The sequence below is a fragment of the Chiloscyllium punctatum genome, chromosome 30 (genome assembly GCF_047496795.1).
Source record: "Chiloscyllium punctatum isolate Juve2018m chromosome 30, sChiPun1.3, whole genome shotgun sequence".
Lineage (NCBI taxonomy): Eukaryota > Metazoa > Chordata > Chondrichthyes > Orectolobiformes > Hemiscylliidae > Chiloscyllium > Chiloscyllium punctatum.
In genome coordinates this window covers 37,167,605-37,193,277 of record NC_092768.1, presented here as the reverse complement: position 1 = coordinate 37,193,277, position 25,673 = coordinate 37,167,605, and the positions used below count along the sequence as shown (strand labels likewise).

General features: G+C 50.1%; 1 protein-coding gene across 2 annotated transcripts; it reads right to left on the bottom strand.

The window, feature by feature from the left end:
- Positions 1 to 1,035: 1,035 nt before the first annotated feature.
- On the bottom strand, positions 1,036 to 22,456 carry pigc (phosphatidylinositol glycan anchor biosynthesis, class C). 2 transcript variants are annotated; one of them, XM_072550264.1, is made up of 8 exons: positions 22,168 to 22,456; positions 13,048 to 13,117; positions 11,290 to 11,444; positions 7,184 to 7,296; positions 5,906 to 5,961; positions 4,106 to 4,308; positions 2,491 to 2,657; positions 1,036 to 2,004 (listed from the first exon to the last, which is right to left on the bottom strand). In XM_072550264.1, exons 1-8 carry the CDS (start codon positions 22,325 to 22,327, stop codon positions 1,981 to 1,983), a joined length of 948 nt encoding a protein of 315 aa, XP_072406365.1. In that variant the 5' UTR covers positions 22,328 to 22,456; the 3' UTR covers positions 1,036 to 1,980. The 2 variants fall into 2 exon arrangements, with proteins under 2 accessions (XP_072406365.1, XP_072406364.1); XM_072550263.1 differs by having other exon boundaries at positions 4,161 to 4,308; positions 22,168 to 22,397.
- Between the last annotated feature and the right edge of the window lie 3,217 nt (positions 22,457 to 25,673).

Sequence of the window (25,673 nt, the reverse complement as noted above, 5' to 3'; positions counted from 1 at the left end):
TTATTCCACACACCAACCATTTTTACAAATTGTCGTCTTTAAAATCATTTCTTTTCTCACCTTACTATGACTCCTAGTCTTGAAACCCCCTACCTTGGGAAAAAGACATTTGCTATTCGCCTTATCAATACCCCTTATTATTTCATAATCCTCTGAAAAGGTCACCTCTCAATCATCCACACTCCAGTGAAAACAGTCCCAGTCTATCCAGCCCCTCCTTATAACTCAAACCCTCCATTTCCGTCAACATCCTGGAAAATCTCTTCTGAACCCCCTCCAGCTTAATAATATCCTTCCTCGAGAGGGGACCAGAGCTGGATACAGTACTCCAGAAGAGGTGTCACCAACAGAATGTTCCAACTCTTATACTCAAAAGGTCTGAGCAATGAAAGCACATGTGCTAAATGCTTTCTTAACGACTGTTTGACCACTCTCCCATTTATTGTGAAAGTGTGACCTTGTTTGTTTTACCAAAATGCAAGATCTCACATTTATCCAAATTAAAATCCATTTGCCATTCTTCGGCCCGTTGACCTAACTAATCAAGATCTCGGTCATCCTCGATAATCTTCTTCACTGTCCACAATACCACCAATTTTGGTGTAATCAGCAAACTTACTGACCATGCCCCCTATATTGTCATCCACATAAAATAATAAACAAGAGAACCCAGCACTGTTGGTGACAGGGCTCCAGTGCTAAAACAACCCTCCACAATTACTGTGTCCTACTGTGAAGCCAATTTTGTAGCTAGTTGGCAAGCTGCCCCTGAATCCCATATGATATATCTTTACCATGCGGAACCTTGTCAAAAGCTCTACTGAAGACCAAGTAAACAATGACTAAATAATTTTAACGCCTTAACCCCCAGCCAGTGGGACTGAGGTATCACGGCTGGAATCAAATGCCCCAATAACGTGCTCACAAATTACAAACAGCATAGTAGCAGAAATGTACTTTTACGTTTTGCTAAATTCAATTAAACTGCACGTGGACAAGGAATCGTGGAAGAGAAAAACAGCCTGACAAAAAAGCTCCCAGAAAACTATTTAATTCACTTTCAGAAGCACCAGGAAACAGCAGCTGACATTTTGTCCATGCCCCAGAAGGATTCTCAGCTGACTGGTTGTTACAGGATCAGCAGAAGTTCCTTATGAATTTCCTACAATCGAGAACACAGCAGAAACATATAGATCCAGACACTGATTCCCTCGAGTTGGAGTGGTTGAACATCTTTTGTAGTGTTGAGATTAAGAGAATGAGAGAGAGGTAGTCCACAGAGAACACAAACACCAGCACACACCCATTTCTATGCTGTCGACTCCATGCAAGTCACTGGCGTTGACTCTGGCTTTTAAACGCTTCATATCCTCAGCCAGGTTCATGACTGCAACCCTCTTTACCACTGTCTTCAACAGGGAGGTAAGGAGAGACAGTACCAAGCTAGAATGGCCAGGTGTACAGCGCCAGTGCAGGGTCCTGCAACCATTCCCCTGTGTAAGAGTGAAAATAAATTCAACCTTGATTGGGAAGAGGGTGGTGTTGGTAATATACCCAATCCAGATCCATCAGGAGCATGCTTGAGATTGAAGACTGATGAGTGATGCTCCAAGTATTCAAATAGCCAGTTGACATCAGAAGAGGCCAACTTATGAATGGAGTGATGATGGGTGCAAGTTATTTGGAGGGGGTGGGGAGCGGGGGTGGTGTTAGGTGAGGTGAGAAGTGTTGGAGGACCTGGTGTTGGCACGGATACAGACTGGGGTGGAATCCTTCAGGCTGGCCACTCTCTGAAGGGACACCTGTACATGAGCGGATCTGACGGTCCACGTGCAACACGCCTCCTTGCGTGCTATTGATGGCCGTGGCCGCAGCGTCCCAGAAAGATTCAGACAGGAACGTGAGCGAAGGACGCGCTGGCCCAACCCCCATCCTCCTCGTCACCCCAAAAACCTGGACAGGTCTTCTTTGATCTCCGCTTCATCCCATGGACCGTGGATGTTGCTGTGGGGAAGGCAGCGACAAGAGATAAGATGGAGTCAGGCATCAGTCAGTGCAACCAGCCTACCCGTGCGCAGACAGCACCCCCTGCCTTCCGACCCACGTCACCACATCAGAGATGGGATTGCGTGGGCAGAACATCACGCCAGTTCCCTGTCCTCCACATGCGTGAACAGTCAGCGACTGGGTCGGCTTCAAAGCTCCACTGAGTGCAGCCGTGTCACCAGATCACGCGAAACAGACGCGCATTTACAAAGCCTTTCAGAAACCCCACAGATGTCTCAAAAGTCTTTCCCAGCCAATTATTCAGCTCCAGGATTCTACACCACCCAGCAGTCAGTTCAGTTCGCATGCAATCAGCTCCCTCGGCGCTGACCCCCCTCGACAGTGCCGCGCCCCCCCCCCCCCCCCCAGCATGAATGGATGGCCAGAATAAGCCTGACTGGAATTTCAGCCCTCACTATGGGTGCGCTGAGCGCTACCACTTACTCTTTCGAGGACTGTAACTTGATGAGGTAGTGAGGACACAGCAAGGCAACTGCTAACAGCAGCAGAGCGAAGAGTACAGCTCCCGTGAGAGAAACGGTCAGCACTCCTAGCATGGCAGCCAGGGTGAAGATAAGGGTGACCACCAGGTAACAGCGAGGGGTGATTGCCTGGACAACGAGAGACAGAAAGAGAGATACCATTAACAGAGGACTGGCTGATCAACACACTAGCTGCTTTTAATATCTGCACCTGGCCATACTCTTCATCCCTAGATTAACCAGTGCTGGGCTGTACAACCATTATAGCAGGGGAGGAGTGGGTGTGCTAAGGACACTGATACTCCACGTTTCAGGCTCTCTGCCTTTATTCCTGATGAAGGGCTTTTGCCCGAAACGTCGATTTTACTGCTGCTCGGATGCTGCCTGAACTGCTGTGCTCTTCCAGCACCACTAATCCAGAATCTGGTTTCCAGCCTCTGCAGTCATTGATTTTAACCTAAGGACACCGATATGACAGCTACTCGTTCCCACTAAGTTTCACAATATTGGACCTCCCATCTTGCACAAGGGTCAGAAGTGGAGGCATTCACTGATAGAATGAAGTCCAACACCATCGGTGACTCCCAAAACACTGAACCAGTTCATGCCCTAAGACCTGAACAACACATCTAGGCTGGCTGGGACCGAAGGGTGGCAAGTAACATTCAACTCACACAACTGCCATTGCCCTCATTGCTACTAATGGCATTGCCATCGCTTCAAAAGCATCTTAGTGGTTCCCAGTGACCACAAAATGAGCTGGACTAGCCATAGAGAAGTAGCTTGCATGAGTACACCTGGATTCACGATTGCTGCTTTCACTCCTGTCTCGTCAAAGCCTGTTCATACGATGCACAAGGGTGGGATGGAATGCTCCCCACTTGCCTGGATGGGTGCAGCTTTAACAATACAGACTCCGCACTGTGTAGGACCCAGCAACTTGCTGGTTAACACTGCATCCACTACCCGTAAGATTCACTCCCTGCACTGCACTGCACTTTGCCTGCAACATGTCGAAATCGTACAGAAGTAACTCATCAAGGCCCCTTGAAACCGCACCTTCAAACACATGCAGCTCACCGTTAACTTCTCCAGGTCAATCAAGGATGGGCAGCAAAAGCTGGCCTGGACAGTGATGCTCACGTCCCATGAACGACTGAAATAGGCACTGCCCCATCTGGATGTCCAGTATAAAGTTAGTCCTGGGGCCTTCTACTACATAGTTAGCAGCCACACTGAGTCAGTGCGCCCAAGACAGGAGGGGAGGACTCATCTGTGCAAAGTTTCACTCTTGCCAAAAGAAAGGGAATCCCATTTTTTTCCTCACTAAGCAGAGTGAGGGTACAGTCAAAGTGCATTGGCAAATGGCGGAGAGATAAGGAAGCAATTGGCGGCCCATTGTGAGCCACCCCACAACCTGTGGCCCACTGCCTTCGACCCCCACCATATGCCCCCAATCTCGCAGCCCTCCAGCATCCCCTCCAACCCCAGAACCTTCCCACTTCACACCCGAGAGCTCACCGTCCAGTCCTCCATTTCCCCACCCCTTCTACATCCCCCTCAACCTCGTCCTTCACCTCGATGGTCCCTCACACCCCATGATCCCAGCACGTCCTCCACACAAAGCCACACCTTCAGCTTCTTCTGGAACATGGGCCACAGGGCGAAGACCTCGATGGCCAAAGTCACTGTGACGAAGGCGTGGAGCGAGCTGGGGAGCCGCGAGGCCAGGCACACTGAGGCGAAGATGGCCATGTTCAATGAGAGAGTGCTGGAGACGCTACAAGGAGAGAGAGAGAGAATGTAACAGAACTGCCAGGGAACAGGCAACTTAGGTAAGCTTGGAAGGAGCCAAATGAGCCAACTTGACCACTAAATAATTTGATGGAATATTACAGAATGGAAATATTCACCTTTGATATTGGGCTGGTCCCCCTTCCCCCACCACTCCTCCTGCAAAGATATTGCTTCTGGGTCAGAGAGTACTAGCTGTTCACGAAACCCATTTCACTTCATCACATCAGGGGTCACAAAGACCTGCGCATTTCTATGACACACTTCCCCACCTCCAAGAATATCCCAACACGACTTCCAGAACAACTAGAGTACTTCTTTAGAAGGGCAATCACAGTTGAAATGTAGCAAACGCAAAATTGTTGACAGCAATATAATAATATCCAGATAATCGGTTCGGATGGCGCTGGTTAAGGGGTAAACCACAAACACCTGCAGCCGAGACAGCTTTCCCATGGTAGGTGCAGTTCGAAAAGGCAGCTATGTCATCCTCTTAAAGGACAACTCTGAGATGGGCATTAGACTGTTGGCTTTGCCAAAAACACCCACATCCTAAGAGCAAGTGACTGAAGAGCCCCAGTCACGCTCAGTAAATTTCCAGTCTTTTTCTACATGTTTGCCCCCCCCACTGAGAATGACAGGGTCAGCACTGAGGAATGGGACCCACTCCCAGTCGGGATGGAGACCAAGGTGCTTACAGAACAAATTAGATATGGAAATAGCTCCCTTTATTGAGGATCATGTCTGAACTCAGATCATTTACCCATCTCGAACGGACTGTAACTTGATTAGAGGTGTGCAAACTGCAGTCCTTACGTTACATGTGGCTCTCAAACTTTCCCAATTGGATTTCATTATCACAAAAAAAAAGCTCAAAAATACTCTAGGTCAAGGAAATAAAGAGCCATACCTTAATTGTGTGGATAAAAGGTGAATAATGATGCTACAGTTTACAGATAAAATGATTAAATTGTCATTCTGCTCTAAACAAATACATTTGTGAGCACCCTCTAACCACTTAGAATGTTGATTCAAGAACTGCACACAATCGTCCAATTGTGGCCTAACCAACCCTTCACACACTTCCAGCATAACCTCCCTGCTCTGAAATTCTGATCTGAGGAACGGTCACTCAGCCCATAACATTCACTCTGATTTATCTCCACAGATGCTGCCAGACCTCCTGAGCTTTTCCAACAATTTCAGTTTTTATCCCCTGTGCCTTCTTAACCACTTCATCTACTTGTCTCACTGTTGGACATTTACTGGGAGGTCTCACTTTGATCCTCAGTGCTTCCCAGGAGCCTATCATTCATTATGTATTCCCTTACCTTGTTTGTCCTGCCCCAGTGCATCACCTAGACCTATTCAGACTGAAACATACTGAATTTTATTGAATACAGATGCAAAATATATGTTCAATTTGGTAAATTGTTAAGTACTTGACTTTGAAATGTTCAAATTTCACTCTTTGATTCAAGTTTTGTTTATTTTTTAAAAAAAGAGTTTTCAAGTTGCCAACCCTGACCTACAAGTGAAAGTGATTGTAATAAAGGACCAATTTCCAGCCAATTAGAACTTACATGGCAGCATTGGCTCCATAATCAAAGAATATCAGGTGACCCAACAGCATAAAGACCTGCAAAACAAGAGACAGAGAGAGAGAGCAGTCGTTATTCAGGAGTTAGCTCAGTTTGGTATTACAACACACAGGGATGGATTTTAAAAACAAGGATGCGCTTCTATCCAAGGAAGAGTCAGACAGGATTCAAATGATTTACTGTATTTCTCTGTCTGCAGATGCTGTTAGACCTGTTGAGTTTCTAGAGCAATTGCTCTTCTTACTTCAGATTTCAAGCATCTTTCAGTATTTGGCTATTATTTCTACATTTTTAAGGTGTGCATATCGGGATTTGACAGGTCAGCAAGTACAGGAGTGATTGGTGAACATGACAGGGTCCAGATAGATAGGAAGAGGAACTGTCCTCGCAGGTGTCGGACCTCAGGTTTCAGACAAACACCTGAGAAACAGTGGAGATTTGAGGTGAAGCCCTTTTGCACCACAAGTGGTTAGCATCCAGGATGTGCTGCCTGAGGATACGGAGGAGGCAAGGTCGATCGAGGCTTTCAGGAAGTGGACAAGTATTTGGAAATGAGGAATGTGACAGGGAAAAGAAAGGGGAGTGGAACTAGGTGCATTGGCCCTCAGAGAACCCCGGCACACGACAGAATGAATGGCCTCGCAGGGTGTGGTAGCAATACTGTGAGGCAGCGGGGTGTTCATTGAGCTCCACTTTATGTTGGAAGGCTGACCAGCAGGGTGTTGAAATAGACCAATTCAAAGTTGGCAGAAGCAGAAATGAGGGTCTCAACTAAAGTTGTGGTGGGGTGGACGTGCTGTATCAGAGGGCTGGTTGGGTAATGTTACGCAAGTTGAAAGAGACAAGTCTTGTTTACAACTCAGAAGATAGAAACTGAATGACCAAAGATTACTTACAGTGTGGAAACAGGCCCTTTGGCCCAACAAGTCCACACCGCCCCGCCGAAGCGCAACCCACCCATACCCCTACATCTACCCCTTACCTAACACTACGGGCAATTTAGCATGGCCAATTCACCTGACCTGCACATCTTTGGACTGTGGGAGATATCTGAGGGTCGTGGTGTGGCACAATTTACAAGGGGGTCGAGTCTGTGGTGGGTTATAGATAGCTGGATCAGCGTTTTAAAATTGAGTTAAGAGGCAGAAGAGGGAAAACTCGAAGGGTAAAAGGAAAGGAGGTTGTGACACAGCCCCGTCCAGCCCTAATGGCTTCTGCCCACTGACGGATGGCACAGTAAAGCCTTGTGCCGCCACTTACAGACATGGCATAGATCGTATCGGTGCTGATGGATTCTGTCAGCGTTTTCAGAATCGGAGCAAATCCATATGTGAACGTCACAAAGACGACAGTGCTCTTTAGGTCAGCCCATCCTGTGGGGAGCAAGATGGAACAAATCAAGGTTAATGGCACAGTTTTACCTCCATGCTCTACCACCCGGGAACGCGCTTTAAATAACAGATCGACAAAGCGTGCAGGATTCAGCAGTCGGGCTTAGCCTGTGTAAGGACGTCCCTCAGCTGGAAGGCCTTCTACCTACAAAAGGCATTTAACAACGCCGGTCACACTTTTAAACGTTTTTAAATGCGAGTTCTCATAAAGCCTGAATGACTTACTAACCTTTCGTTAAGTTGCCCCGTCACTTTCAGAACCTGTGCACTACCACACCCAGCTCTCATCACTCCAGCCCTCTTTTTAATAACCGTTCCATTTTAATGGTATTTTCTGCCTTCAGTTGCTCCAGTCGCATGGATCGCTTTACAAATTCTATCTGCTGCACTTCTGCCCCTTTCCACCTAGACCCCTTGAAGAGGGGAGGTGAGGAAGCAGTTTTTTTTCCTCACTCAGGAGTGGTCGGGCTCTGGAACTCACTGCCTCGAAGAGTAGTAAAGGTAGAAACACAACTCATTTTCTAAAAAGAAAAGTGCCCAGTTATGTACCCGAAGTCCCCATAACCTCCAGAGATATACTGTCCAGCAACTGCCGGAAAGTAAAATGAGGCTGGGTGATTTACCTCTAAAAGCAGGCACAGCCACAATGAGCAGAGTGGCCTACTTCAGTGCCGTAAATGATTCTACATTTTCTCAACATCCAAACAAGAGCAGGGATATGAGGAGAAGGCAGGGGAATGGCAGGACATGAAGGACTGATGATGGAGGGTCCGGCATGATGTCTCAATATCTTTCTTCAATGTGGTATCAATTCTATGATTCAAAGACCATGTTTACTACATTGTCCAGTTTTTGTCATCTGCATTTCTGAAGTTTACCCTCAGGCCCACTTTGTTAGAGGAGGGGAGAGCAAAAAATACTTGAAAACCTCAGTGGGTCAGGCAGCAACCGTGGAGAGAGAAACAGTTTCTCATGAAAAGTCAAAGACGTGCATGCGTGCGTGTTCTGGTCAGCCATGAGATGGATAGAAAGTTGGATCTTCAGTGACAGCTTCAGACTACATGATGCATGGGAAAACTGCACAGTACCACTGCAACTGCATCCAAGCAAGTGAACTGTAACCTGCTGCAACCATCTTGTTAATTTTAACAGTGTTGTGAACCTGGGCAATCTCCAATATATTGCTCCTCCACTGCAGCTCTGCATTTTTATCCCTTAGTCAACTTCATATCCCTACTGTCACTGCCCCTTCTATCCCACTGGCTCCCATTTTGGAAACGCCCAAGACTGTGGCACTTTATCAGACACTTTGAAACTCCACATCCACCATCCTACACAAGAATTAGGAGTAGGTCATTTAGCCCATCAAGCATCTTCTGCCAGTAACTAAGACCATGGCGGATTTGATTATTACACAACCTTTCTAACCTGATACCTTAAAACATTTCACTTAGCAAGAATTTGTCTACTTCTATATTAACAATATTCAAAGATTTTGCTGTCATCACTTTTTCAGGAAAGAGACTCATGACTCAGATAGAAGTGGTCAATGGATGTACACAATTACTCAGTTTCAGATTTCCGCAAGGGGAAATATCCTTTTCACCTTCACCCCTCAAGGCCTCTCAGGATCTTTCAATCAAGTCACCACCTGTTCAAATTCCAACGGATACAGGCCCAGCCTGCCAAACCTTTCCTCATAAGATAATCCACCCATTCCAGGAGATTAGTCTTTTCTGAACTGCCTTCAATTCATTTACATCTTTTCCTGAATAAGGAGACAAAAATTGCACACAGTATTCCAGATGTGGAGAAACTCAGCAGGTCTGGCAGCATCTGTGGAAAGAGAAACAGTTAACGTAGAGTCCAGAATGACTTCTTCAAAACACTGGAGTCACACACTTGAAATGTTAAATGTATTTCTGTCCAAGGATGTTGCCAAACCTGCTGACTTTCTCTAGAACTTGGAGGTGTGGTGTTGGACTGGAGTGGACAAACTTAAAAAAAAATCACGCAACACCAGGTTATAGTCCAACCTGATGAAGGAGCGGTGCTCCAAAAGCTAGTGCTTCCAAATAAACCTGTTGGACTATAACCTGGTGTTGAATGATTTTTAACCTCAACTTTCTCAAATACTTTAATTACATATTTATAGTCCCTGCAATATTTTGTTTTTACTCTAGGTGCAGTCTCACCTTGCATAAATGGAGCAAAATGGTCCCGCTTTTGTCCTCGGTTCCCTATGCAATAAGTAACATTCTTTGAGCTTTCCTTATGATTTCCTGTCCTCAGTCTCCTTATCAAAAAAACACAATTGAGTTTGTCAAGCATAATTTTTCCCTGGCAAGTCTCTGCTGACATTCATCAGTTGGTGCTTGCGCAAATGACTCGTCAACTTTACCCTGAATTGTGTTTTTTTAGAAACTTCCCCACTCCCCATGTTAAACCCCAGGAATGTGTAAAAGCTGTAACATTTAGAGTCATACAGCACAAAAACGGTCTAACTCGTCCACACTAACCACACATCGCATTCTGAGCTCGTCCCATTTGCCAGCTTGCTATTCATATCCCCATCCAGATGCCTTTTAAATGCTGTATTTCTACCTGCTTCCACCACTTCCTCTGGCAGCTCATTCATACACACACCATCCTCTGCGTGAAAAAAACTTACTCCTCAGATCCTTGTTAAATCTTTCCCCTCTCACCTTAATCCATGCCCTCTAGTTTTGGTCTCCCCCATCATAGGAAAAAGACCATGGCTATTCACCTTATCCATGCCCCTCATGATTTTATTAACCTCTATGAAGTCACCCCTCAGCCTCTCACATTCCAGGATAAAGCCTCACCCTGTAGCTCAAATCCTCCATACCTGGCAACAGACTTGTAAATCTTTTCTGCACCCTCTCAAGCATCCTTCCTATAGAAGGACGACCAGAATTGTATGTTGTATTCGAAAAGCGGCCTTGCCAAAGTCCTGCACAGCCGTAACATGACATCCCAACACCCATACTCAATGTTCTGACCAATGAAGGCAAGCGTGCCAAATGCCGCCTTCACCACCCTGTCTACCTGTGCTTCCACTTTCAAGGAACTATGCAAGTACACCCCTAGGTCTCTTTGCTTGGCAACACTCCCCAGGACCCTCCATTAACTGTACAAGCCCTGCCCTGGTTTGCCTGACCAAAATGCAAAAAGTTGCATGTCTGAAGTGCTCTGGAGACACAGTGTTGTGCATCATGGTGAACGGCAGATGAGCATGTCTGCAGTTCTCTTTCTTTATCTGTTTTTATGTCATCATAACACAGCAAAATCCTCACTTAGCTTAGCCCTCTTCTAGAGTACTTTCTGCTTCTGTCAAGGAATCTCTAATTTGGACCCGCAAAGTGCTCCCCTCAATGCCCTTTCACTGTTAAGGACCTGGTCACCCACTCTTAAGCAATGCTGATTTCAGGGATAAATGTCATTCTGGGTTAGAGTCTCACCTCCTCCATCTGAACAGATTGATTAAAAAACATCCTCATCCTGCAATAGGGAGGAAATCATCAGGCTGTTTTTCTGACCAAGTGTTGCAGGATCTTTGAAGCTCACCTGCAAAGAGAGGCAGGGCCTTGGTCACCATCTCAGCCACTTTGCCCCAGTACCACAGTGGGAGTGTCAACATGTGTTGTGTGCTAGAACAGGACTTGAACCTCAGGACCTTTAGACTCAGAGACAAGAATGCGACCCAACTGGACCCCTGTCAGGGAACCCCTGAGCCCTACAGAGAAGCATGACTGATCAATCAAGAAGGCTCTTGACTCAATCTCCTGGGGACAGGTCAGTTTTCAGATGAATTTTACTTCAGTACAGGCTATTTTTCCGGCAGGCTAACACTTGCCAGCCCACGGGCTCTGTGTTCTGGGTCTAAATTTAAACAGGAGAAGACGCAAACCTTCTGCCTCAGCCCTTGGGAGTTGTCATGGGATTTGCACTTACGTGTTCGGCCGCTGAGATTACGCCCTGCCCCCGAGTCAATGACATCAAATGTGAGGTAGCCGAAGAGAGAGAGGAGGAGGCTGTACGTGAAGAGCCGGTGAGGGGACAGGTGACTCTGGTCCATGTACCACCACAGGACAACAAATACACACACACTGAGGGAAAAAAAAACAGTGGAGCAGTGAGAAAGCAGCACAGCAGGGCTGGAATCAGCATTAGTTACTTTTATGCGGCTTTTTAAAATTAACTTGCCCTTGGGATCCAGTAGACGATTTTCAGGAGTTTTAAAATATTGAAAGAAAACAATTTAGTTTACAAAAAAACGACAAGGTTTGACCGATGGAACTAGCAATACAAATCACGCAAGGGACTGCAGGAAGGGAGAGGCTGCAGTGCAGACGAACTAGCAATGTGAAGATGAGTTAGTAGCTACGAAGTGCAGAAAAGGGAGAGACAGGTTACAAAGGGGAGAGAGCTATTTAAAAACCTTTCATGAGAAGAACCTCACAGAGAAAGGGAAACCCAAGGTAAGGAATTCCTTCCCAGGTGATGTGGAGTCTCTACATTAAAGCTGTAGAGGTTCTGGAGCAATTAACTGGAGGGAATCGCTGTAGATATTATTGCAGTGAATGCTGTTAGTCGTACTGTTTAATGCCAACATTTATACCACAACACACTCATTCAAGTCTTTATCACATCTCAAGCATCTCACACACTGAATTCCTTGAGCTGTAGAGATAGAGAGAAACTTAACCTACAACACTAGAGCTGTAACCTTACCGTACATAGAGAAGTATTTGTCAATTATTTTTAAGACAGCCATGTGTTATTAATTTAGTGTTCCATGCCAATTTAAATACTGGGTGTCGAGGAAATTAATGTTGTGTGTGTTGCGATTTTAAATTTAATGGAGTGTTGATGCTTCTGTGAAAGTCTGAATGCTCAACATCAACATAAGCACTGAAGGTATTGTCACATCATCTCAAGGAGAATAAATGAAGATAAAAACAAAGTCCCTGCAAAACCAAAACACAGCCCCGCAAATCAATGGGCAGCTTAAGAAATCTCAAGAACAGACATCAAAAGAAAAATCATTTTGACTCTTCATCTAATAGCACATTGCCGTGCAAACCCAAGACATGTAGCACAATGGATCCTGGTCTACACTGAAAAGATAAAACGCCGATTGGGTCCACAAATCTGGCCCTGAGCTTCTAGTGGCCGGTCACTTTAATCCCACCCTGTCAGCGATGTTCCAGTGGAGGTCAATGCAGGGTCACTCAACAGCACCTGATCTTTCAATTAGGCCCTTTACAACTTTTTAAGATTCAACATCAACAATTTCTTAGCGCAATCATTTTGTTCGGTTTTGCTTTGGCTTTGAGGGGCCAACTGTGGGGTCTGATTCTGCATGTGATATTCACACCTCCTTCGGACCCCTCTTTTGTTTCATTACTTGTCCCTTTCCCACTTCCCATTAGCCTTCCAGCATCATTCCTTGATCATTTAGTCTCTCCTGCCTTCCACTCAACTATCTCTGGAACTTGCCTGAATCCTGTTGCCTCCTGAAGGTTATCAAGATCAAACAAAAGGCCAACAGTCTGAAGTATTAATGTTGTTTCACTCCCTCTAGATGCTATCTGCCCTGCTGAGTATTTCCTGCTTCTTCTGGTTTTACTTCAGATTCCCATTACTGGCAGCAATTTGCCTTTGGGCAACCCTAACTTGCACTTGCAAAGTAAAGTTGGGTGTGCTTACCTGGACAACTGATGGATGACAACACTGGATTCACACACCACTGTCCAAAACCGGTACTGGCGCACATAAACTAGAACGGAAAATAAAGCTTATGATGATAAAATCAAAGGAACATGCCAACTTTGGAGCAGGAATAGGACATTCAGCCTTTTGAGCTTCCTATGCCATTCAATAAGATCATGGCTGATCTGGCTGTGGCCATAACTCCACTTTCCTGTTTAGAACGCCACCCTTCTCACCTCTTGTGAATCGAAACTCGAAATAAGCTGAGCTGCCAGACTCGACACTGCACCCTTTTAGACTCCATATTGAGTTCAATCATTTTCCGGCTTGTGGCACCTTTCTCCCATGTCCTTACCCCAAACTCTGGACCTTGTTATCACATTATCTGCTTCTACACACCACCCGTTGTTAGCTGCTAATTGTCCATTAACAACAAGCCATTCTCCCAGGTGAACCACTATCCACTCCTTTACCTGTCCAACAGTTCTTCTCTCTCTTTGGGCTCTATCCCAAACCATTGTTTACTCCTTACCCACTCCCCCGACCATATCTTCTGCATAAAAAAACAACCCTTTCATAGCTACCATCAGTTCTGAGGAAGGGTCACTAAACCTGAAACATTATCTCTGTTTTCGCTTCACAGATGCTGCCCGACCTGAATTTCTCCAGCAATTTCTGTTCTTGTTGATTTCCAGAATCCGCAGTCACTTCATTTTATATTCCAGACTCCACTGCTTTCTGGAGAAGAGAATCCTGCGTAAAATGACCCTCAGAAAACAAGATCTACGTCTACATCTTAAATCCTTTAGCCTTAAAGGTGTGTCCACTCTTTCCAACTAGGGAAGTGAAGGCATCCCTCAGTATCCATCCCATCAAGTCACCTCAGGATCTTATACATTTCAATGAAATCACTTCTCATTCTTTCAAACTTCAATGGGTATAGGCCTGACCTGCTTACCATCTTCCTCAAACTTGCAGTAAAGATCATTTGGACCATCATCTTAATGCTGGCTCTTTCAAGCACCTAATGAATGTGCCTCACACTCATCTCTCTCGCCCCACTGTCCTGTAATTCCTCCTCCGCCTCAAGTATTAATCCAATTCTTTATTGAAAGCCAACATTGACCATGCTTCAGTCTGCAGGCCTGATCTTCAGCATTACCCAGCTCCCTATCTCACACACAGTCCTGTCCTCTATTTGTCGCACTGTGCCAGTGAGGGCCAACATAGGCTGAAGGAACAACTCTTAACCTTCCGATTAAGCACTTGACACATTACTGGACTTAAAATGGGGTTCAACAACTTGAACAGTGGATTATCAGGTAGATAGGATAGTGAAGGCAGTGTTCAGTATGCTTTCCTTTATTGGTCAGATCACTGAGTAATGGAGTTGGGAGGTCATGTTGCACCATTACAGGACATTCATTAGGCTATTTTTGGAATACTGTGTGCAATTCTTGTCTCATTCCTATAGGAAGGATGTTGTGAAACTTGAAAGATTCAGAAAAGATTGATAAGGATGTTGCCAGGGTTGGAGGGTTTGAGTTATAGGGAGAGGCTGAATATGCTGGGGCAGTTTTCCCTGGAGCATCAGAGGCTAAGGGGTGACCTTACAGAGGTTTATAAAATTATGAGGGTCATGGACAGGGTAAATTAACAAGGTCCTTACCCTGGGGCAGGGGAGTCCAGAACTGGAGGGCATAGGTTTCGGGTACAAGGGAAAGACATAAAAGGGACCCAAGGGACAACTTTTTCAAGCAGAGGGTGGTACATGTATGGAATTGGCTGCCAGAGGAAGTAGTGGAGGCTAGTGCAATGACAGCATTTAAAAGACATCTGGATGGTTATAGAGGGATATAGGTCAAGTGGGACTGGATTAGTTTCAGATATCTGGTCGGCATGGACAAATCAGACTGAAGGGTCAGTTTCCGTACTGTATATCTCTATGACTTCATATCCTCAAATTGTGAACTCTGTTCTTCATTTTGAATTTACTTTGTTGCCACATGCTGGTCTGAATTTTGTTTCTTACCTTTTTGCTTTCAGTCAGAGGTATTTATTATCCTGCTACCTGACACTTGCTTTTTTTTCCTTGTCTACAACCCTAAACACTTTTTTGCCTTTTGTGCCCTGTCATCATCATTATTATTTAATCTTGCATTCTCTCCTCTCAGACTTTCCTTGTCCTTTCTCCTCCTGCTTTACAGCAGCATAAAACCTGTCATACTTCCCAGCACCTGATCGGTTTTGAAATCACATTGGGGCCAAAACATTGATTCTGTTCCATTACCAACAGGCACTGCCATTACATTGCTCCATTACTTTGTATTTCAGATGGTGAACATCCACCAGTACTTAGCTTTTATTTATTGCTCTTTCCCAACGGCCCTTAAACTGAGGGGCACAGAGGGCAGTTAAGAGACAACTGTCTTGTTGAATACCTGCAATCACAGTTAGGCAAGACTATGAAAGAACGGCAAAACTTGCTTTTCCTCATAAGGATATTAGTAAATCCATTGGGGTTTTTACAACAATTGGTGATAGTTTGATGCGCACCTTTATGGGACGCTAACTTTACAGTTCAGATTTAAGGTGGGATTGTTTCCACTGGCTGAATTATTTTGATACTTTCTAAACTTGTTATCAAGACCTCAGTTAAAAATCACCTTGTCTCAGAGACAAGCCGCAGTTCCTCCAAGCTCTCCACCCGAGCTGATCCGTGTTATCTAGCCTGGTCTGAATCAATAAGTCTTCTCCACAGCCATTCCAATCCAAGACACAAAGTATCAAAGGTGCAAGCTGCCAAATGATTCCCAGCTTCAAATGATTACTCTGGCAGTACAAAATGCATATTATTCATTTCTGTGTTACGAGACTACATATTGAACGATATTACAAAGTGGATGAGAGTTCCCCCCTTGACACCCCAACTTTCTCTTGTCACTCAATGGATATTGACGCAATTTTGAACTCAGCTCAATCAATCTATGCCCTGGGTTTAAAAACTCTGATTATACAAGACTGATCAGCCCTTAGTTACACCCTTTCCCCGGACACACAATGTGGGATTAATACAGGAGGTGAATTTACAAAGTAGCAACACAGCAATGGATTCTGCTGGAAATCCAAGATACAAAGGATGGTTACTATTACAGGCAAAACCAATCTCTCTGAAATGTCACGCAGAGGGTGGTACGTGTATGGAATGAGTTGCCAAAGGAAGTGGTGGAGGCTGGTACACTTACAGCATTTAAAAGACATTTGGATGGGTGTATGAATAGGAAAGGTTTGGAGGGATATGGGCCGGATGCTGGCAAGATTGGGTTAGAATGGAGGGGCAAGATTGGGACTAGACTGGGTTGGGATATCTGGTCAGCATGGACGGGTTGGATCGAAGGGTCTGTTTCCATTCTGTACATCTGTATGACTCTGAGACCTCATAGGGACATGGGAGCATGAATTTTATGAGAAGGAAATATGTAATAAAATCTCAGCCCCACATAAAGCTGCACAGATTATGGGTGTATCAATTAAAAATGTCAAGACAGGCGTAGGTACGTTCTTGCTGGGTGAGTGCTTTAAATTATGGAAGCTAGAAACATTGGTTAGCCAAGATCTTATTGTCTGCAAACTTACCCAGAATACTGTCAGTTCTTTCATCGAGATGGTTAACGTTCCCCAACTCCCATTTCCTGCGTCCCCCATGCGAGGCGAGGGAAAGGGGGGGATGCCCCACATTAGACTGTTGGAGGGGGGGGGGGGGGAATGCCCCACATTAGACTGTTGGGGGGGGGGGAAATGCCCCACATTAGACTGTTGGGGGGGGGGGGGGAATGCCCCACATTAGACTGTTGGGGGGGGGGGGGGGGAATGCCCCACATTAGACTGTTGGGGGGGGGGGGGGGGGGAATGCCCCACATTAGACTGTTGGGGGGGGAATGCGCCCACATTAGACTGTTGGGGGGGAATGCCCCACATTAGACTGTTGGGGGGGGGGGGGGAATGCCCCACATTAGACTGTTGGGGGGGGCGGGGGGGAATGCCCCCACATTAGACTGTTGGGGGGGGCGGGGGGGAATGCCCCACATTAGACTGTTGGGGGGGGGGGGGGAATGCCCCACATTAGACTGTTGGGGGGGGGGGGGGAATGCCCCACATTAGACTGTTGGGGGGGGGGGGGGAATGCCCCACATTAGACTGTTGGGGGGGGGGGGGGAATGCCCCACATTAGACTGTTGGGGGGGGGGGGGGAATGCCCCACATTAGACTGTTGGGGGGGGGGAATGCCCCACATTAGACTGTTGGGGGGGGGGGGGGGGGAATGCCCCACATTAGACTGTTGGGGGGGGGAATGCCCCACATTAGACTGTTGGGGGGGGGGGAATGCCCCACATTAGACTGTGGGGGGGGGGGGAATGCCCCACATTAGACTGTGTGGGGGGGGGGGAATGCCCCACATTAGACTGGGGGAATGCCCCACATTAGACTGGGGGGGGGGGGGGGGAATGCCCCACATTAGACTGGGGGGGGGGGGGGGGGAATGCCCCACATTAGACTGGGGGGGGGGGGGGGGGGGAATGCCCCACATTAGACTGGGGGGGGGGGGGGGGGGGAATGCCCCACATTAGACTGGGGGGGGGGGGGGGGGGGGGGAATGCCCCACATTAGACTGTGGGGGGGGGGGGGGAATGCCCCATATTAGACTGTGGGGGGGGGGGGGGGGGGGGAATGCCCCACATTAGACTGGGGGGGGGGGGGGGGGGGAATGCCCCACATTAGACTGGGGGGGGGGGAATGCCCCACATTAGACTGGGGGGGGGGGAATGCCCCACATTAGACTGTGGGGGGGGGGGGGGGGGGAATGCCCCACATTAGACTGTGGGGGGGGGGGGAATGCCCCACATTAGACTGTGGGGGGGGGGGGGAATGCCCCACATTAGACTGTGGGGGGGGGGGGGGGAATGCCCCACATTAGACTGTGGGGGGGGGGGGGGAATGCCCCACATTAGACTGTGGGGGGGGGGGGGGAATGCCCCACATTAGACTGGGGGGGGGGGGGGGGAATGCCCCACATTAGACTGGGGGGGGGGGGGGGGGGGGGGGAATGCCCCACATTAGACTGGGGGGGGGGGGGGGGGGGGGAATGCCCCACATTAGACTGGGGGGGGGGGGGGGGGGGGGGGGAATGCCCCACATTAGACTGGGGGGGGGGGGGGGGGGGGAATGCCCCACATTAGACTGTTGGGGGGGGGGGAATGCCCCACATTAGACTGGGGGGGGGGGGGGGGGGAATGCCCCACATTAGACTGTGGGGGGGGGGGGGGGGAATGCCCCACATTAGACTGTGGGGGGGGGGGGGAATGCCCCACATTAGACTGTGGGGGGGGGGGGGAATGCCCCACATTAGACTGTGGGGGGGGGGGGGGGGGGGGGGGGGGGAATGCCCCACATTAGACTGTGGGGGGGGGGGGGGGGGAATGCCCCACATTAGACTGGGGGGGGGGGGGGGGGGGGAATGCCCCACATTAGACTGTGGGGGGGGGGGGGGAATGCCCCACATTAGACTGTTGGCTGGGGGGGGGGGGAGAATGCCCCACATTAGACTGTTGGGGGGGGGGGGGAAATGCCTCACATTAGACTGTTTGGGGGTGGGGGAATGCCTCACATTAGACTGTTGGGGGGGAATGCCCCACATTAGACTGTTGGGGGGGGGGGTGAGGGAATGCCCCACATTAGACTGTTGGGGGGGGGAATGCCCCACATTAGACTGTTGGGGGGGGGGGGGGTGAGGGAATGCCCCACATTAGACTGTTGGGGGGGGGGAAATGCCCCACATTAGACTGTTGGGGGGGGGGGGGGGGGGAATGCCCCACATTAGACTGTTGGGGGGGGAATGCCCCACATTAGACTGTTGGGGGGGGGGGGGGGGGGGAATGCCCCACATTAGACTGTTGGGGGGGGGGGGGGGGGGAATGCCCCACATTAGACTGTTGGGGGGGGGGGGGGGGGGGGGGGGGAATGCCCCACATTAGACTGTTGGGGGGGGGGGGGGGGAATGCCCCACATTAGACTGTTGGGGGGGGGAATGCGCCCACATTAGACTGTTGGGGGGGAATGCCCCACATTAGACTGTTGGGGGGGGGGGGGAATGCCCCACATTAGACTGTTGGGGGGGGGGGAATGCCCCCACATTAGACTGTTGGGGGGGGGGGGGGGGGAATGCCCCACATTAGACTGTTGGGGGGGGGGGGGGGGGGAATGCCCCACATTAGACTGTTGGGGGGGGGGGGGGGGGGGAATGCCCCACATTAGACTGTTGGGGGGGGGGGGGGGAATGCCCCACATTAGACTGTTGGGGGGGGGGGGGAATGCCCCACATTAGACTGTTGGGGGGGGGGGGGAATGCCCCACATTAGACTGTTGGGGGGGGGGAATGCCCCACATTAGACTGTTGGGGGGGGGGAATGCCCCACATTAGACTGTTGGGGGGGGGGAATGCCCCACATTAGACTGTTGGGGGGGGGGGGGAATGCCCCACATTAGACTGTTGGGGGGGGGGGGGGGGAATGCCCCACATTAGACTGTTGGGGGGGGGAATGCCCCACATTAAACTGTTGGGGGGGGGGGGGGAATGCCCCACATTAGACTGTGGGGGGGGGGGGGAATGCCCCACATTAGACTGTGTGGGGGGGGGGGAATGCCCCACATTAGACTGGGGGAATGCCCCACATTAGACTGGGGGAATGCCCCACATTAGACTGGGGGAATGCCCCACATTAGACTGGGGGGGGGGGGGGGGGGGGAATGCCCCACATTAGACTGGGGGGGGGGGGGGGGGAGAATGCCCCACATTAGACTGGGGGGGGGGGGGGGAATGCCCCACATTAGACTGGGGGGGGGGGGGGGGGGGGGGAATGCCCCACATTAGACTGTGGGGGGGGGGGGGGGAATGCCCCACATTAGACTGGGGGGGGGGGGGGGGGAATGCCCCACATTAGACTGGGGGGGGGGGGGGGGGAATGCCCCACATTAGACTGTGGGGGGGGGGGAATGCCCCACATTAGACTGTGGGGGGGGGGGGGAATGCCCCACATTAGACTGTGGGGGGGGGGGGGGAATGCCCCACATTAGACTGTGGGGGGGGGGGGGGGGGGAATGCCCCACATTAGACTGTGGGGGGGGGGGGGGAATGCCCCACATTAGACTGTGGGGGGGGGGGGGGAATGCCCCACATTAGACTGTGGGGGGGGGGGGGGAATGCCCCACATTAGACTGTGGGGGGGGGGGGGGGGAATGCCCCACATTAGACTGGGGGGGGGGGGGGGGAATGCCCCACATTAGACTGGGGGGGGGGGGGGGGGAAATGCCCCACATTAGACTGGGGGGGGGGGGGGGGGGGGAATGCCCCACATTAGACTGGGGGGGGGGGGGGAATGCCCCACATTAGACTGGGGGGGGGGGGGGGGGGGGAATGCCCCACATTAGACTGTGGGGGGGGGGGGGAATGCCCCACATTAGACTGTGGGGGGGGGGGGGAATGCCCCACATTAGACTGTGGGGGGGGGGGGGGGGGGGGGGGGGAATGCCCCACATTAGACTGTGGGGGGGGGGGGGGGAATGCCCCATATTAGACTGTGGGGGGGGGGAATGCCCCACATTAGACTGGGGGGGGGGGGAATGCCCCACATTAGACTGGGGGGGGGGGGGGGGAATGCCCCACATTAGACTGTGGGGGGGGGGGGGGAATGCCCCACATTAGACTGTGGGGGGGGGGGGGGAATGCCCCACATTAGACTGTGGGGGGGGGGGGGGGAATGCCCCACATTAGACTGGGGGGGGGGGGGGGGAATGCCCCACATTAGACTGTGGGGGGGGGGGGGGGGAATGCCCCACATTAGACTGGGGGGGGGGGGAATGCCCCACATTAGACTGGGGGGGGGGGGGAATGCCCCACATTAGACTGGGGGGGGGGGGGGGGGAATGCCCCACATTAGACTGGGGGGGGGGGGGGGGGGGGGAATGCCCCACATTAGACTGGGGGGGGGGGGGGGGGGAATGCCCCACATTAGACTGTGGGGGGGGGGGGGAATGCCCCACATTAGACTGTGGGGGGGGGGGGGGGGGGAATGCCCCACATTAGACTGTGGGGGGGGGGGGGGGGGGGGAATGCCCCACATTAGACTGTGGGGGGGGGGGGGAATGCCCCACATTAGACTGTTGGCTGGGGGGGGGGGGGGGAGGAGAATGCCCCACATTAGACTGTTGGGGGGGGGGGGGAAATGCCTCACATTAGACTGTTTGGGGGTGGGGGAATGCCTCACATTAGACTGTTGGGGGGGAATGCCCCACATTAGACTGTTGGGGGGGGGGGTGAGGGAATGCCCCACATTAGACTGTTGGGGGGGGGGGAATGCCCCACATTAGACTGTTGGGGGGGGGGGGGTGAGGGAATGCCCCACATTAGACTGTTGGGGGGGAATGCCCCACATTAGACTGTTGGGGGGGGGGTGAGGGAATGCCCCACATTAGACTGTTGGGGGGGGGGAAATGCCCCACATTAGACTGTTGGGGGGGGGGGGTGAGGGAATGCCCCACATTAGACTGTTGGGGGGGTGAATGCCCCACATTAGACTGTTGGGGGGGTGAATGCCCCACATTAGACTGTTGGGGGGGGGGAATGCCCCACATTAGACTGTTGGGGGGGTGAATGCCCCACATTAGACTGTTGGGGGGGGGGGTGAGGGAATGCCCCACATTAGACTGTTGGGGGGGGGGAAATGCCCCACATTAGACTGTTGGGGGGGGGGGGGTGAGGGAATGCCCCACATTAGACTGTTGGGGGGGTGAATGCCCCACATTAGACTGTTGGGGGGGTGAATGCCCCACATTAGACTGTTGGGGGGGGGGAATGCCCCACATTAGACTGTTGGGGGGGTGAATGCCCCACATTAGACTGTTGGGGGGGGGGGAAATGCCCCACATTAGACTGTTGGGGGGGGGGAATGCCCCACATTAGACTGTTGGGGGGGTGAATGCCCCACATTAGACTGTTGGGGGGGGGGGGGGGGAATGCCCCCCATCTGTCCTCCCCCCCCCCCCTCCACATTTCCCACTCACTGTTTTTCCGCAGTTCCTCCAGGAAGCTGCCGTCCACGAAGTTATCGGGGAAAGGCTGCCTCTCGTACAGGACCTTCTTCCAGCGGCGGGGCCGGGGCCGATTCTCCGAGGCCCTGCAGCCTGACACAGCGGCTCCCCCCTGCTCCAGGGCCGCCCTCATCGGGAGACAGGGGCTCCAGGGTCTCCAGGCCTCCCCACAGCTGTCCCCGCTCTCAGGGGACCGGAAGTCAGCCGCCCGTCTCCATGGGAACCGTCCCCAGCGTCCGCCGGACGTGTGCGCACTTCCTTGCCGTCAGGGCCGCTCAGGTTACAATTTCGGGTCAGGCACACGTGACCTGCCGGTAATAAAGCTAAACGGTTCATTCCTGAGACTTTTTGGAAGATTTGACAGACGCCAAACCCTGGTCGAGGTTTTTTGCAGTGTTCGAGCCCGCCATCTTTGACACTGGCAGCCTCGTCGATTGGGCAGCTGCCATCTTTGATGTTGGCGTGTGAACGCCATCTTTGATGTCTGCTGGGTTTGGGGGGGGTCCGTCATCTTTCATGCTGGCGCTTTTGCTAGCCTTTGCACCTGCCATCTTTGATGCTGGCGTGTCATTCTTGAGTCGAGAGCGCCTCCCGTTCTTGGTACTGCCCAGACGGATAGAATGGAGCCACCCAATATCTATAGTTCATGATACAACCTGCCCCAACCAGCACCAGCACTTGGTGATATGCCTTTCTTTTCCCTCCACAAAGCACATCCCCAACTCCCCTCCTCCCAGGGTTGAGAGGGTCCTTAGCTGTAGCCAATCCATATCACTCACTTTTCACTGTCTTTCGCCCTAATTAATGCCTCTCAATATGATTACTGAATATATTTAATGCAAAGTATTCGGTTTAAAAGAATCGAGAGGTAAGGGGAGAATCAGAACTGTGACACAACGGTTAGAGGATAGACCAAGGTTACACTGAATGGAGCAGCAGGTTCAAAGGGCTGAATGGACTATTCCTCCTTCTAGCATATGGCATAGAACTGAGTCAACAAAATGAACCTGTAGGGCATTCATTGAATCCCTACAGAGTGGAAGCAGGCCATTCAGCTAAACCAGTCCACACTGACCTTCCAAACAAATGACCCCCACCACCCCCCAACCCTATCTCTGTAATCCTGCCTTTCCCATGGCTAATTCACAAAGCCTACACATCCTTGAACACTGTGGGCAATTTAACATGTTTGGACTGTTAGGGCACCCATTTCTCTCTATTCCCATATAGAGAGAAAAAATGTAAACTCCACATAGGCTAGAATCAAACCCAGGTTCCTAGCACTGTAAGGCAGTAGTGCTAACCCATTAGTTGTTCCAGTACTTTAGCGGAACAAGAAAGTTCTCCTAAATTTCAAGCTGATAATTTTTCTATGACTCACATCACATAAACACAGTGGCTACAAGAGCAGGTCAGAAGCTAGGAATACTACACCTCCTGACTCTCCAAAGCCCATCCATCATCTACTAGGCACAAGGCAGGAGTATGATGGAATGCTCCCCACTTGCCTGGATGGGTGCAGCTCCAACAACACTCAAGAAGCCCAACACCCGCCAGGACAAAGCAGTCCATTTAATTGGCACCACATCCACAAGCATCCACTCCTTCCACCACTGATACTCAGTAGCAGCAGTGTGTACTGTCTACAAGATGTACTGCAGTAATTCACCAAAGCTCCTCAGATAGCACCTTCCAAACCCATGACCACTTCTACCTAGATGGACGTGGGCGGTAGGTGTATGGGAATGCCACCGCCTTCCAAATCACTCACCATTCTGACTTGGAAATATGTTGCCGCTCCTTCACTGTCACTTGGTCAAAATCCTGGAATTCCTTCCCTCATGGCATTGTGGGTCAACCCACAGCAATGGACTGCAACAGTTCAAGAAGACAGCTCATCGCCACCTTCTTAAGGGGCAACTAGGGATGGGCAATAAATTCTGGCCCAGCTCACATCCCATAAAATTAATTTAAAACAAATTAATAGTGAATTTCCACACTGAGCAAAATTCAACTATGGTCTATTAGCTCCCACAAGTAAACAGCTATTTCTCACTTAGCCCTTGCATCCCCAAGTAGGAATGTACTTTTTCTGTGCTATTGATCTCCATTAACTCTCTATTGAGAATACAAAATCCTAGTGTATGCTTATACCCATCTCTGATGTCACTCTGCTTATCAAGTTTGCTGATACTGCGTACTTTCTGCTTGTATTGAGCTCTGAACATTTGTGAGTGCCATCACTTAACCAATTGCGGCATCAAGCAACACTAACAATGGGACTCGGGTGGAAAACCATCCAATGAGTGGAGTCATACCTGGCACATAGGAAGATGGTTGTGGCTGTTGAAAGTCAATCATCTCGGCTCCAGGTCCTCTTTCTAGGGGTCCCTCAGGGTGGTGTTCTAGGCCCAACCATCTTCAGCTGTTTCATCAATGACCTTTTCTCCATCATATGGTCAGAACTGGGGATGTTCACTGATGATTGCATAAGGTTCAGTACCATTCACGACTTCTCAGATACTGAAGCAGTCCATGTGGTGTGATACAAGTGTGAAGCAATGACCATCTCCAACAAGACACAATCTAACCATTTACCATTGATATTGAATGGCATTTGCATCAATGAATCCCTTACTATCAACATCAGGGGGTTACCTTTGACCAGGCAATCAACTTGATTAGCCATATAATTACTGTGACTACACATCAGGGCAGGACTTATACACTTAATGGTAAGGTCCTGGGGAGACCTTGGAGAGCAGTTTCATAGCTCCTTGAAAGTGGAGCCGCAGGTAGATACGATAGTGAAGACAGTGGTACGCTTTCTTTTATTGGTCAGAGCATGGAGTATAGGAGTTGAGAGGTCATGTTGCAGCTGTACAGGACATTGGTTAGGCCACTTTTGGAATATTGCCTTCAATTCTCGTCTCTCTGCTATAGGAAGGACGCTGAGAAACCTGGAAGGATTCAGAAAATATTTACAAGGCTGTTGCCAAGTTTGGAGGATTTGAGTCACAGGGAGAGCTGAATAGGCTGGGGCTCAGGGATTAGAGAGGTTTATAAAATCATGAGGGGCATAGATAGGGTGAATAGTCAAAATCTTTTTCCCAGAAGGGAGAACTAGAGAGCATAGGTTGAGGGTGAGAGGGAAAAGATTTAAAAGCGACCTCATGGGCAATGTTTTCACCTACAGGGTGGTGCGTGTATGGAATGAGCTGACAGAGGAGCTGGTTGTAAGGGAGGCCAGCCTCGCCCAGGTCAACTTTCCCCTGCCACTGGGCAACCTACCACTGAGCACATCATAGCCTTTCTCCATGTCTTGGATGATCCAGTCCCTGAGACATTTAAAAGGCATCTGGATGGGTATATGAATAGCGAATGAGACTAGATTGATTTAGGATATCTGGTTGGCGTGGATGGGTTGGACCGAACGTCCTGTTTGGGTGCTGTACACCTCTATGATTCTAAGAACAAGT

Bases quoted from the DNA above. Each gene is read 5' to 3' on its own strand.
- pigc (XM_072550264.1), bottom strand. From the start codon at position 22,327: ATGAGGGCGGCCCTGGAGCAGGGGGGAGCCGCTGTGTCAGGCTGCAGG. The intron at 11,445-13,047 runs GTAAGCACACCC...TTTTTCCCTCAG, and splicing joins GTCATCCATCAGTTGTCCAG to TGTGTGTGTATTTGTTGTCC. The intron at 2,658-4,105 runs GTGAAGGACGAG...CTCGTTGTCCAG, and splicing joins GGGTGTGAGGGACCATCGAG to GCAATCACCCCTCGCTGTTA.